A 13,995-nucleotide genomic window follows, 5' to 3' on the forward strand; every position below is an offset into this window, starting at 1 on the left:
GTTTATAATCCTTCAAATGCAGTGGTGTAATCATAGACCTGGATTTAGCATTTCGAGATTTCCTACAGGACAGTGTTAGAATGTTAAAACAAATTTTTTAAGAAGTGTTATTTATCCATTCTACCCAGATTGAATATTACCTGGTGCAGAGGGATCTGGGTGTCGCAGTCCATGAATTGCAAAAGGCTAGTGTGCAGGTACAGCGAGTAATTAGGAAAGCTAATACAATGTTATAATTTATTGTGAGGGGAAAGTGAATCCAAAAGAAGGGAGGTTATGCTTCAGTTGTACAGGGCATTAGTGAGACCACATTTGGAGTCCTGTGGACAGTATTGATCTCAAGGAAGGGTGTAAATGGGTTGGAAGCTGTTCAGAGAAGAATGCCTATAATGGGCATGTTGTCTTATGAAGAAATGTTGGACAGGCTAGGCTGGGATTTAGAAGAGTAAGAGGCAACTTGATTGAACCATGCAAGATCCTGAGAGGTCTCAACAGGATGGATGTGGAGCGGATGTTTGCTCTTGTGAGAGAATACAGAACCAGAAGTCACTGTTTAAAAATAAGAGGACACAGGGCAGCAGGTGGCGCAGTGGTTAGCACTGCTGCCTCACAGCGCCGAGGTCCCAGGTTTAACCCCAGCTCTGGGTTACTGTCCGTGTGGAGTTTGCATATTCTCCCCGTGTTTGCGTGGGTTTCGCTCCCACAACCCAGGTAGGTGGATTGGCCGCACTACATATTGCCCCTTAATTGGAAAAAATGAATTGAGTACTGTAAAATTTAAATGGAAAAATTTTAAATGGAGATGAGGCAATTTTTACAGAGGATTGAGAGTCTTTGGAACTCTCTTCCTGAAAAGACGGTGGAAGCAGAGCCTTTGAATGCTTTTAAGATAGATTCTTGGTAACCAGGGGGTGTTCGGTTATCAGGGGTCAGCAGGTTACAGATTTGAGGTTACTATTGGATCAACCATGATCTTATTGAGGGCCTACTCCTGCACATTGTATGCTCATATGCGCCTCTGTTGCCTTCTAATTCTTCCAAATGCTGGGAGGAAGAAAAACAGTTCATTGTCAAAATGTGCGGTCTCATAATGTTAAACAAAGGAACAGCTAGAGCAGAAGAATGATGGTGGGAGGAGGAAGGGCAGGCATGGGTTTAACACCCGAGATAAATTCTCATCAACTAAGGAAAGGAAATGTTTAGACAAGCGTTTCACCTCCAGTCATGTAATTTGCCCCATTTTCTGTTGGCACGTTAATAGAAAGAAAATGTGGCGGCTTCCGTTATAGACGTGGGGTCCACCCTGTTTATAGTTGCTTTTTAACGCTCTCAACAGGTGCTAAAGATGAAATCTATGGCATTATCCTTTCACCGTGGGGACCTGTCTTAGAATTTCAGCTTGGTAACTACGAAGGGGTCTGGTTACTGTGTGTGAAATTAATTTGGCTTTTCTCTCACTGTTTCCCAGTGGATTTAAATGTACACCACTGATCTAGCCACCAGAGAAGACTCAGGGTGATGTGAGAGGAGAAGATCCTTATGATGTGGTTAAGATGCATTGTTTTACCAGAGTACGACCAGGTTTGCTTCATCATTGGGACTATTGTCCTTCACCTTGAAATGTTTAATCCTGGGTGCGCCAAAGTCAGAAAGCATTCTGCTCCTCACTATTGACACATCTAACCTAAATGGAAATATATATTATTTATGAATAAATATGTCATATTAAATACTTGGCATATTAAATGTGTACATGCATGCTGAGGACTTTTCCAATGATGATCAGATTCAGTATGCAGTAGCGGATAAATTCCCTAGGTTTAGTTCATCGGACTGTTTTATTAGTTTTCAGCTGTTAAAGTTGAGAACAGTGCTTAAGGGTGGTGCGATGCACTTTTTTTACGCGAATAATTCAGAATTCAATAAGTTATTAAATGCTATTAATTATATAGCTGATTCACCTGGAAATGTTGTTCTTGGATGAAGGCGATGGTTAAAATAGAACATAGCAGGGCCATTACTTTATTCAGTTGAACAGTAACAAAGCATTGATTCTGTGCAGGATGCCTAAAATATTAGCTGTTATCTCTGAATGAAATTCTCCAGAGACCAAAGTAATTTGCGTCCTCGATACTCTGAGGGAGCAGGGATCGGGGGCAGTGATTGGCGGAAACGGGAATTACTGTAAGCTTGAATCAGAACTTTGTGTTTATTTTATTTTTTGTGAATCGCTGTTCTTGAATCAAAAGGATGTCAGCGGTGAGAACTGAAGATCTTCCACTCTGTCTTATCTCAGTGTCACCCGTTTCCAAATCTGGTTCTGGCTAGGTTAGACGCCTTATAGCTCTTTTGCTCAAAACGAATGTACACACAATGTGTCTCTGAGGATCCCAGATAGAGAGGCTCAGGTGCCTCTCAAGAACAAGTTATTTTTTAATTTTAATTACTGACCAATTATAATCAGAGAAGTGATCTGGCAAACAAACAATGCAATGGTCCAAGTATAAGCAGTTAAAAAATGAGAGGAAATATTTGTCCCCTGATTTCCCCATACATGTCTTGCCCTGATATCTATACAAGGGTACACTGACAACCTGTTTGGATGTATTTGTGCAGTAAATTCATAATCTTGAGACTTGAGGAGGCAGGCAGGCATGGATTGGTGGCAGCGCTGATACATAGAGAGTGCATAGACCCTCTCGTGTTCTTGGAATGGGTCAATTATTTTCCTAATGGGGTGGATCATGTGTGTTGTTGTGGTATTAACCAGCGGGGGGGAGGCTTTCTGGAGTTGGTGAGAGGAATGAGAATGGGAAGTCAAGAATGTTTGATATTTTTCCAATTCCTGGAAGAGTCTGTACATCGAGCACTGCACCTTGTCCACATGGATGTGGGCACTCTGAGATGGAATGCATCTTTTTTGCAGCTATCCATGACTGCTGTGTGACCAGTGTATGTCTGGTGACTGACGTAAACAGTTAACCGACCTCTTGAAACTGAGAAATGGATCCTTTGACAATAACTGCCATACTTCTATGTTCTTGCAAATGCAGCTGCATTGGAACTTCATTGTGATGTTGTGGAGATGTTGTGAACTATATGGATAGTGATCAACTTCATTAGGGTGTAGGATGGGTGAACAAGTGGCAGACGAAATTGTGAAGTGATACATTTAAGAACAAGGAGATCTATAATTCCCGCTGGCTCTGAAAGGCAGCCAGCATAATTAAGGACCCCACGCACCCCGGACATACTCTCTTCCACCTTCTTCCGTCAGGAAAAGGATACCAAAGTTTGAGGTCACGTACCAACCGACTCAAGAACAGCTTCTTCCCTACTGCTATCAGACTTTTGAATGGACCTGCCTCGTATTAAGTTGATCTTTTCTCGGCACCTTGCTATAACTGTAACATTATATTCTGCAGTCTCTCCGTCCTGCCCTATGTACGGTATGCATTGTTTGTACAGCATGCAAGAAACAATACTTTTCACTGTATACTAATACATGTGACAATGATAAATCAAATCAAAGGAGATGTAATATAAAATGAAGATCCTATCCTAATGGGGGCACAGAAACAGAGGGGCCTGGGATTGTATGTGCACAGATTGTTGAAGATGGAGGGTTAGGTTGTGAAAGTGTTTAATAAAACACGTGGAATCCTAGGTTGTGAAAGTAGGGGCATAAAGGACAAAAACAAGGACGTTAAACCTGCCTGAAATGCTGGTTCGATCACAACTGAGGTATTGCATTCAGTCTTGGATACCACACTTGAGGAAGGATGTGAAGGCATTAGCTAAGGTATAGAAAAGATGCATGAGAATGGTTCCATGGGTGAGGCACTGAACAAGCTTCAGTTATGTGGATTGATGGAGAAGCTGGAGCTGTTCAGCTTGGGGAAGAAAAGATTAAAAGGGGATTTGATAAAGAGTGTTCAAAATCATCAGAAGTCCAGGCAAATTAGGTAAAGAAAAACTGTTCCTGTTGACAGAAGGATCCAGAACGAGAGAACATTGATTTAAGGTGATAGCAATTGAAGAAACAACGAATGAGAAAAGCATTTTTTTATACCGCGTTTGGTTAGGATCTGGAATACCCTGGCTGATGAGTGTGGTGGAAACAGATTGAAGGGGAATTTTTAAAAAAAGAACTAGATATTATCTGAAAAGAAAAAGAAAATCAAAGCTATAGGAATGTGGGACTAGGTGAGTTGCTCTTGCAGAGAACCATCACAGACACACCGGGCCAAATGGTCTCCTTCAGGGCTGTAACTATTACAGAGGTGTTTGATTATTAGTAGGTGCTGATATTTAAATGTTTGGGCATGCCTCAAGTGCGTGGCCTCATCAATGCTGAGGAGTATGAAATGAAAAAGCACAAATGGTCATGATACTGCGTGCTGTTTAGCCCTGGTGAAATATCTCCTTTTTTTCTCGGGAACTTTTTTGCCGAACTAATGTAATTTTCCAGTTTAGAAATTTATTGTCCGAGTGAATATGATCCCAATGAGCAAGGTAGGATTAAAAGGTCAAGTACAAAGAGATTGTCAAAAAAATTAACAGACAATATTGAATACCTTTTATGAATTTGTTTTATGGAGAGTGAATTGCAAGGATGTAAAATAAGATATGACGTCTTGAGAATAATTTTGAATATGGACTAATATTCTTGCATTTGAATTATAACCTGTCCTGGTCTTACAGCAGTGATGTCTTCTCACCGAGGGGTGTTCATTCTAAATCCAAAGTAGGTTATTATACAAGCTTACAGAGAGCTAGTACACATTTGATCAAACCTAAAAAATGCGGCCTGTATTTTGTGGCCAATGACAGAGTAACAGTGCTCTCTGTACAATTCGCTGACAGTAGTTCATTGACCTTCAAGTGACAACATGTTGCCATCAGGTGTCTGGCACTGCTCAGCACCCCCTACAGGGGGATCTGGGGCATGTGTGAATAAGGTAAGCAACAGTGTGACTGCTCAACCAATCAGATTCAAGTATTTTCCCAGGTCACTATAGCACCATGTCTAAACTAGGAAGACCAGATTTCAATCATGCAGAAAACAGAAGAGATGGGAGCAATGGATGGGATTAGGAGAAATAAAAGGCATAATTACAAAGTTCAAATATGTATTTTTATTCTTTTTGTAACTCTAACAAAACATAAATTCTGAAGAAATGAGATTCCACAATTGTAAACTTAAATTCAGTTCTCGAGAAATTGTTAAGCACTAAGTGGACTTCTAACCTCAGTCGGAATTCACTTACATATAAATGCACCAGCCCTAACTTTTTCTGCTCTGTTTGTAAGTACCCCATCTTTCCACCCTTACATAGATTTCAACACCAAAGCTATCAATGAGGTGCTGGTATAGTGCTGCCTGTGGAGGAGCAGGGTAACACATACAGCAATTTCCAAATTTAACTGCGCATGTACTGACTCAGGAAATTGCTGCCTGATTTACTCAATAATGGTGAGCACTCACTGCCTACACAGCATCGAGGCCATTTAAAAATATCGGACACCTTCCACCACAAAATGATCAAGCCCTTTAAAATGTTTGCATCATGCTTAATCTCCATTTTCATCACTCTGTTAAAATGGACCCCGTTATTTTTTTTCTGACTGTTTACTTGCCAGGGAATTTGTAAACATAAATTTACAGGACCCAATTCTTTTTTTCCAATTAAGGGGCAATTTAGCATTGCCAATCCACCTTCCCTGCACATCTTTGGGTTGTGGGGGTGAGACCCACATAGGCAGGGGGAGAATGTGCAAACTCCACACGGACAGTGATCCGGGGACCCGATCGAACCCAACTTTCCAGGGAAGTTTGAAATGTATCTAGATTGCTGTTGAAATTGTAGAGTGCTGACCACTTAACTCAAATTCAAAACGAAGTTCCTCAACAATTTTTAAACCCTTAATTTGCACTGGCTGCTGTTAGCCTGCAGCCAGAGAGAAACAGAAACAGGTTGAGGCCGCCTCCTTCAGGTGGTCTCAAGCCATGTGCCTGTGTTAGGATGACTGCAGATTAGTCACACTGCAGAAGTTGCGTTGCGACATGCTAACCTACCTGGCCTATTGGTCAGTGTCACGCTGTTAGCCAAGTATCTTTTGAAATAAGCTTGGGTTCTGCAATCAATTTGAATTGATAATTATGTACAATTATGATTTACTAGGTGGACAGTTTTACTGAGTTTTCATTTGTCTGTGTTTGTGATGTACACATTGTAAATAACACATATTCACTACGTAATTCAATATTGATCAAACCCATTTTTTCCGGTTTGGCTACCGATGATCTTGTGTCACAATCGATGTTCCTGGTATCTGGTTTTGTCCCTTTTAAAATGTTAACAAATTTTGACAATTATCTCTAACACTGTATCCAAGAAGCCAAATATTGGATTATCGAACAATCGGCTAAGTCTGGCATTTCTTTCAAATACCATAAAATGTTGTGGCATTTCCTGGAACTTGTTCCATGGCACCAAGTTTTTTTTTGTTGCATTTGGTTATTTACTGTGGCCAAACCCATTTGTTCAGGAGGGTTTTTGGTGGCAAAAACTTTGATTCGACAGAAGCGAGATGGAGAGCAAATGCCACAATCATCATTGCAGGACATCGTTAACTGTTCAGAGGAAGATCAGGGATATTGTATTCATCGTTATCTAAGAGAAGTAGCTTACTGGGCCACATTCAATCTCTGGTCTGCAGTGAATTATTTGATCTACCAGGTTTAATATAGAAAATTGGCCATTGTTTCCTCTTCTGATCACTATCCCGCAGGTCTCCTGGAATTATGTCTATGTGTGTGCATGCCTGTGTGCGTGAATTGGCAAAATATTAGGCTCAGCTGTGATTATCTTTAATTAGCCAGCCACCACTCAGTGGCCAAGTTCTCTCTCTCAATGACCACATGGATAAGATGGGAGAGACTGCCATTCAATTTAGGGTGATGAGAAAATGAAAATGGCTGGGGGGGGAAATAAAAAATGCAAGGCATCCGGGTCAAAATTTGTTTTTGGCAGTATCCAATGGAAAATCAATTGGGCAGAGTATAAAACTCATTAATGCTCTATTACCTGTATTAAACTACCACCCAAATCCTATCAGCTTATCTTAACCACAACATTTGATCAAGCCCAATTACGATGACAGCCAAGAGTGCCATTGTTGTCATTATCCCTACAGGTAGGAAATGATACCAGTGAGCTGTTATATTGGTCCCAAGTAATATTTTAAACTGTTAATGCTGTTCCTGGTGAAAATAAATTCATGGTGCAAAACTATTTGCGTTAATTGGTAGTATTTCAGACAACAAGAAATGGCTGCTGTGATCATTGGACCAGCATAATGGTACACTGGTGTGAAATGCTTTGTGGTGTTTAACAATTAAATCTCTGCACTGAACTTGATGATAGCAGTACAAGAGAACACCTTGCTTGTGTACATTATGACCGAAGTAAGGCGATCCACTCGCTAGCATTGATATTTGTGTTATTAATGCACAGTCAAATTAATTAGTTATTCAGCGCGTGCCTCCCCCTCCCCCATTTCTGTTCACGAACTATATTATGATTTTATAATTTCAACTTTTGCATTGGTAAGTTAACCCAGTATGAACATCACAGTTACGTATGGTAGCAGAACCTAATTTATTGTAAATTGTTTCAACAGCAAAATCATAATCACACTGGGGAAAAAAAGGAAGAATGATTCATCAGAAGAGGGGTCGGATACCGAACAGATTCCCACACCATCAATAAAGAAAGAACCCATCTCTGGATGCCAAGTAAGATTTTAGCATCCAATGCTTCAGAGAGCAAATCTGAAATACTTAATAAAATGGACAAGAGGTATGGTGGGTCAGAGAGTGGGGCACGTTCGGCAGTAGTCATAATTGGAAAAAGAGGAAGAGGTAGTATGGGTGGGTGATGAAGACTGGTACGAGTGGAAGGTCGACTAGGGTAAGAAGTAGAGAGGAAAAACTGAGGTGGCAAGTGCTCGATGAAAGACAAAGTGAGAAAAGGAAAATTTAGAGATCAGTATTGAGGAGAAGAGGGAGTATTAAGGAGAGAGAACGAGGAAAGGACACGGACTGGAGTAAGTAAAGGAGACAAAGAACAGACAAATGGAAGGAGGAAACTTCAGCAAAGGCTGGGGAAGTGTTAGAAATATAGTAAAGTACAACATTTAGCAATTATTCTTCTGTTTTCATGATGCTTGCTGCTTGTACTCTGACTGATTAATCCTTGATTCCCCCCAATAAAAGTAAAATTGCCATGATCTGATGCGATTTCCTCTCTAAATTGCAAATGTGTAGTGTATTAAATATTGTCTGCTAATGTTTGATTTCTACATTATTGGTCAGGCTATTTATGTCAACTGAATTATGTAGTGCAGATTTGTCTTTGTTTATGCTGTGGATAAATACAAGACACTGGTGATTTTAAGGTTGTAATTAATATTGCAGAAGAGGCGATCGAACAGACAAGTAAAAAGAAAGAAATATAACGAAGACACGGGGATGAAGATTTCAGATGATGATGGTGGGTTAACTGCTAAAGGGAAATCCAGGGCTGGTGCTGTTCTACCTGCTGAGCAACCTGTGCAGTTATTTGTGGTGAGACTGCATTTCTGTCAATCATAACAATGTCTAATGACCGGGATTTTTGTGGACATCACTACTGTAAGTTAGATAAATGTTGCCAGCTGTTATAAGGTAATTGATGTTCAGTGTTGAATGTTTTATTCAAACGTGCATTAATTATTGTCGGTTGACTATTATCCTGAATATTTAAAACGGGTCGATTGAATATGTCGCACCCTTTGCAATGTAATGGCTTCCCTTTTGCCGTTATTTTTTTCATTCTCCTTGTTATTGTTACATATTCAGTAAAAATCCAATTTTTGTTTTTTTAAAAAACTTATTTTATTACAAACATGTATGAAAACAGGTTACAGCAAGTAAACACCCCAGGAAACATACTTCCTAACAATTAACTATACAATCTGTACAGATTTTTTCCCTTTTTCACACCCCCACACCCCTGCGACAGATAGCTCCTCAAGCATGGTCACAAACATTCCCCACCTTTTTGCAAACTCTTCTGCTGAGCCCTTTAACTCATATACTTTATTTTCTCTAACTGCAGGAAGTCATACAGGTCACCCAACCGTGCATCTACCCCCGGTGGCGATGCCGACCACCACTCCAGCAAGATTTGCCAGCCTGTAATCAGAGAGGCGAAGGCCACAATATCGGCCTTCCTCCCCTCCATGAGCTCCGGCTTCTCTGAAACCCCATTGCCACCAAAGGGTCAGAGTCCACCTCCTCCTCCACTATCCTGGCTAAGACCGTGAACAGTCCCACCCAGATACTTCCCAATTTTTCACAATCCCAAAACATGTGCGCGTGATTCGCTGGCCCCCGCCCACACCTCTCACACTCATCTGCTACCCCCTGAAAGAACCCACTCATTCTTGCCCAAGGTCCTATGCACCCTGTGCACCACCTTAAACTGTATCAGGATCATCCTTGCACATGAGGAGGTCCCGTTTACCCTTCACAGTGCCTCACTCCATACTCCCCAATTGATCTCCATTCCCAACTCCACTTCCCATTTCTCCTTGATCTTCACCACCCACTCACCTCCCTGCTCCCCCAGTCACTTACCAATTTTCGTTTTCATATTAACTCCATTTTGATTCCCAACTTTCCCTTCAGTGTATTCTTCAAGTGCAGGTTTTCAGACTAATTAATGCAATCAAATATCTACAATATTTCAACAGCAGTCATGCAAATGTATTTATTAGCCATGTGTACTGATGTAATTTTCTTAAATGTGTCCCCAGCAAACGTGTATGTTGGAGTGCAATCTTGGGTCATCTTTTTGTTTTTGGTCTGAATGGAAATATCTTAATGGTAGTGTGATAGTATAATTGTAACAATTTCAGAATACTGGTTAGCCAGAACAATGAAACATTGGAATCTGAAATGGATGGCGCAGTTTTTGAACCCAGAATTAGATGGCCTGAAATTCACATTAATGGGCCAGGACTTTCAATCTCTTGGGGATGGGCAATTAGCCTGCACCAACTATACCCTCACTCCTGGCCCGGCCCTTCGTACCCCTTACCCATGCTGCCCACTTACTTTCTGCCTGGCTGCTCAAAGTGGCTGGACTTTTAAATGTAACTGCATTACAACAGCTGTCCAGCTGCGGAAGCCATGATGTGGCGATGCCGACATTGGTCTGGGGTGGGCACAGTAAGAAGTCTTACAGCACTAGATTAAAGTCCAACAGGTTTGCTTCGAATCTCTAGCTTCCGGAACGCAGCTCCTTCATCAGGCGAGCTGCGCTCTGAAAGCTAGAGATTCAAAGCAAACCTGTTGGACTTTAACCTGGTGTTTTAAGACTTCTTACTGCTCTGGAAGGACTCCGGAGCTGCTGCAGTACTTTATTGTTTCCTGACCAGAGTTGAAAAGTCGGACAAGAAATGTGCAGCTCCCATGTAACGCAAGTAAAAAAGAAGAGGAGTGGCAATCCGACTTTGATTGCCATTCCTTGGAAGTTCTGGCCCGACGTTTTTGTAACAGTGTTGTGGTCTTGTCTTTAGGTTGGTGCATTATTTCTCAAGCCATTTAATTATTGATAACAATTTGAAGTGAAATGTCTTGATTTTAAGATATTGTTTGAAATTGCCACCTCTTCCATAGGAAAACCCTAGTGAAGAAGATGCTGCAGTTGTGGACAAAATCATGGCTTCAAGATTAGTAAAGAAAGAGGTGAGAAGTTTTTCAACAAGGGAATAACTCATGTTCATTTACTTAGTCTATTTAGCAAAAAAGTGTTTCTTTTCCTGACCTGCAATAATCACAAAATCTTTATATTTGCTGTGGAAGTTGGAACTCATTTTGTTAACCCCTAACTAGTTATTTGCATTCAGTGATGAGCATCCTCCAGAGTTGGTATTTGTTATTGACATGACCCCGATCCTAATTCCTGAGTTTCCCCTACCCCAGCCAATTTGGGGATCCAAAATTTGGCTAATCAGCTGTTCAATGTATTATGAGCGCAGTAAAGTAAATTTCTGCTTGATCTACAAAAAAGTGAATTTCTGCTTGATCTAAAGTCCTCTGTCTCCTCCATGCAACTGAATAAAATTACTGTACACAGATCGTAAACTAAAGCCTCAGAAACTTGTCCTGTTGGCACCTATGCACAAAATTGATGGGTTGATAGTCACAGCAGAGTCGTCAAAATACTTTCACAGAAATTATTCATAATGTTTGAAGCTTTTAAGTGTGGTACTTTATAAAATATTTATGACTAATTAATCTCCTGCAGTGTTGCTTCCACAAAATCCTTGAACCCGATGTTGAAATGTTAAACAGAACATTTAAAGTAATCTGTATTAACTCACAATAATTCCTACTTTAGCTGTTCTCTCAATCGGTTTATGTTTTTAAATTTCCTTCTTAAATATTTGGGTTGCAATCCTCAATTGGTTATTAAAGGAGTGAAGGTTATGGTACAAACTGATTTATCCAGAGGGTGCTGAAGGGGGTGGTGAAAGGATGAGAATCTGCAGGGAAGAAGTAGCTTGCATAGTGCTTGAAGGGTTGTTCGGGGATCATTGTTTTAATGTTTATTAATGATTATGAAGGGAGAGAGGGACCTTGCAGAAGCTGTTCGGGTTTGCAGGTGAAGAGCCAGAGGGAAAGAAAAGATGAATTTCAGAGGGTGGTGCATATGCTGATTAAAATGATCAGTGTTAATTCTAATAACTTTGTGTTGAGGAAGAATGAGTCTGAAGCTAACCTTAAAACAGGTTTATTTCCAAAATGGTAATGCAATCACTCTACCAGCTTCTCCCAAACGCTGAGTAAACTAGTTTATATATTCTTGTTAAATATATATATTTTTTTAAAATTTTTTTTTTTTAAATTTAGAATACCCAATTAACTTTTTCCAATTAAGGGGCAATTTAGAATGGCCAATTCACCTACCCTGCACATCTTTGGGTTGTGGGGGCGAAACCCACGCAAACATGGGGAGAATGTGCAAACTTTACACGGACGGTGACCCAGATCTGGCAACAAACCTGGGACCTTGGTGCCGTGAGACTGCAGGGCTAACCCACTGCGCCACCGTGCTGCCCCCCTTTGTTATATCCAGTTGGGGACAGCTGTTCTTAATTACTAACTTAAAACATGTACCCTATTGCAACATAATTTTAACATTAGCAATCAGTATGAGTGGAGGATGCTACAAGTTTCAGAGGGTGATGGCTACGTCGAGATGGGGGATAACGGATGTATTACAGACCAGGGTTCAGAGAACCCCAAAGTGTACCATGGAGTTCACCTGACCCACAACTTTTAATAGATTTTGGTTATGGGGAGCACAAGGGCCCACTCTACAGGTGTGATGCAACAGAGATCTAAAGTATTTTAAAAACAAAACAATGTTTATTCTATGAATCCAGTTAACATTTTATAAACACACAGTAAATATCTTGGCAACTATCAACTCAAATATTCCCCCAAATAATACAGTACTCTATAAGTGACCCGTAATCTTTCCTAGCAACATCCATAAGACAAATACACTCTTTAATAAATACAGCAGGTTCAAATTCTCCACTGAGAGCAGTTATCACTTTTAAATTAGCAAGTGATCTGAAGACGTTATTTTCATGCAGGGAGAGATCAAAATTACACCTTGTTTGGCTGGATGCAGCTCCAACTCTGAAAACTAAACTAAACACACACTGTAGCTGCCAGCTCAAAAGCGAAAGTAAAAGCAGACAGACAGCCCAGCCCCACCCACACTCTGACATCACTGCAGCTATTTGATAAACACCCATTTCTTAAAAGTACATCCACTGCAGCTATTTGATAAACACCCATTTCATAATAATACTCTCACATGACAGATATGAGGAATAAACTTAAATCTTTGAAATTTGTGACTAGCTCAGTTAGTGGAAATTATCTTTTCTGTTTCAGTACTGTTCTATGTCCCTGAAAGCATTGAGGTATGCTCTTCTATGGAAGGCTTCCAAGAAGTGGGTTTAGTTTTTAAAAATGTATTCATGGGGTATGGTCGCCGCAGGCATTCATTGTCCATCCCAATTGCCCTTGAGGGGGCAGTTAAGAATCAACCACATTGCTGTGTGTCTAGAGTCACATGTCGGCCATATCAGGTATGAACACCAGATTTCCTTCCCTAAAGGATATTAATGAACCAGATGAGTTTTTACGACAACAATGTTTTCACGGTCATCATTAGACTTTTAATTCCAGATTTTTCTTTTTTTATTGAATTCAAATTTCACCATCTGCAGTGGCGGGATTTGAACCTAGGTCCCCAGAGCATTACTCTGGGTCTCTGGTTTACTAGTCCAGTGACAGAACCACTACGCCACCGCTTCCCCTTGTTTTTCTGTGATGTGTAAAAAGGAGCTTGGTTTGGGAACAACTGGCTGAAGAACATTTTGTTTTCTAAAATAGATCACAGCTCTTTTTTCCTTCCCTTGAAGATAACATTAATGGCGATTTTGGTGGGTTGCATGTGAGTTGACATGGGTTAACTGATATGAGCATGATTGAAACAAATGGTTTTTCTCACCCTTCTCATACTTGGGGATGATTTGTTCTTTTGCAGTCACTTTCTTGACTTTACAATTTTGTGCAAGTTAACATTTTTAAGCCTGTTTTTAAAATGTTTTGTAGTAGCTGACCCATGTGGATGTTTCCGAATTTTCTATATACATTTTAACCTCATAAATTATGATTAAATCAGTATTTTTGATTAAAGCACTTTAAAATGAAAGATAGAAAAGGAGCTAATAGCAATGGTTGAGTTTGGGAAGTGGAGAGGAAGGAGTGGGTGGTGATGTCCTGAACTTTGTGTTGGCAGTTGTTAGAAGGCTTAAATTGGATGGAGGAGGGTTGTGTAGTCAGTGATTACAGACAGG

At 40.4% G+C, this 13,995-nt stretch overlaps 1 protein-coding gene across 12 annotated transcripts in view; it reads left to right on the forward strand.

The window, feature by feature from the left end:
- The window catches only part of chd9 (chromodomain helicase DNA binding protein 9), a 268,042-nt gene that overhangs the window by 139,710 nt on the left and 114,337 nt on the right, over positions 1–13,995 (forward strand). For all 12 annotated transcript variants that reach the window (XM_038806710.1, XM_038806712.1, XM_038806713.1 and 9 more), the window contains 3 exons: positions 7,687–7,801; positions 8,483–8,632; positions 10,730–10,798. In XM_038806710.1, the coding sequence (XP_038662638.1) occupies positions 7,687–7,801; positions 8,483–8,632; positions 10,730–10,798 (334 nt within the window). The remainder of the gene's footprint in view (positions 1–7,686; positions 7,802–8,482; positions 8,633–10,729; positions 10,799–13,995) is intronic.

This window comes from Scyliorhinus canicula, chromosome 9 (assembly GCF_902713615.1).
Source record: "Scyliorhinus canicula chromosome 9, sScyCan1.1, whole genome shotgun sequence".
Taxonomy (NCBI): domain Eukaryota; kingdom Metazoa; phylum Chordata; class Chondrichthyes; order Carcharhiniformes; family Scyliorhinidae; genus Scyliorhinus; species Scyliorhinus canicula.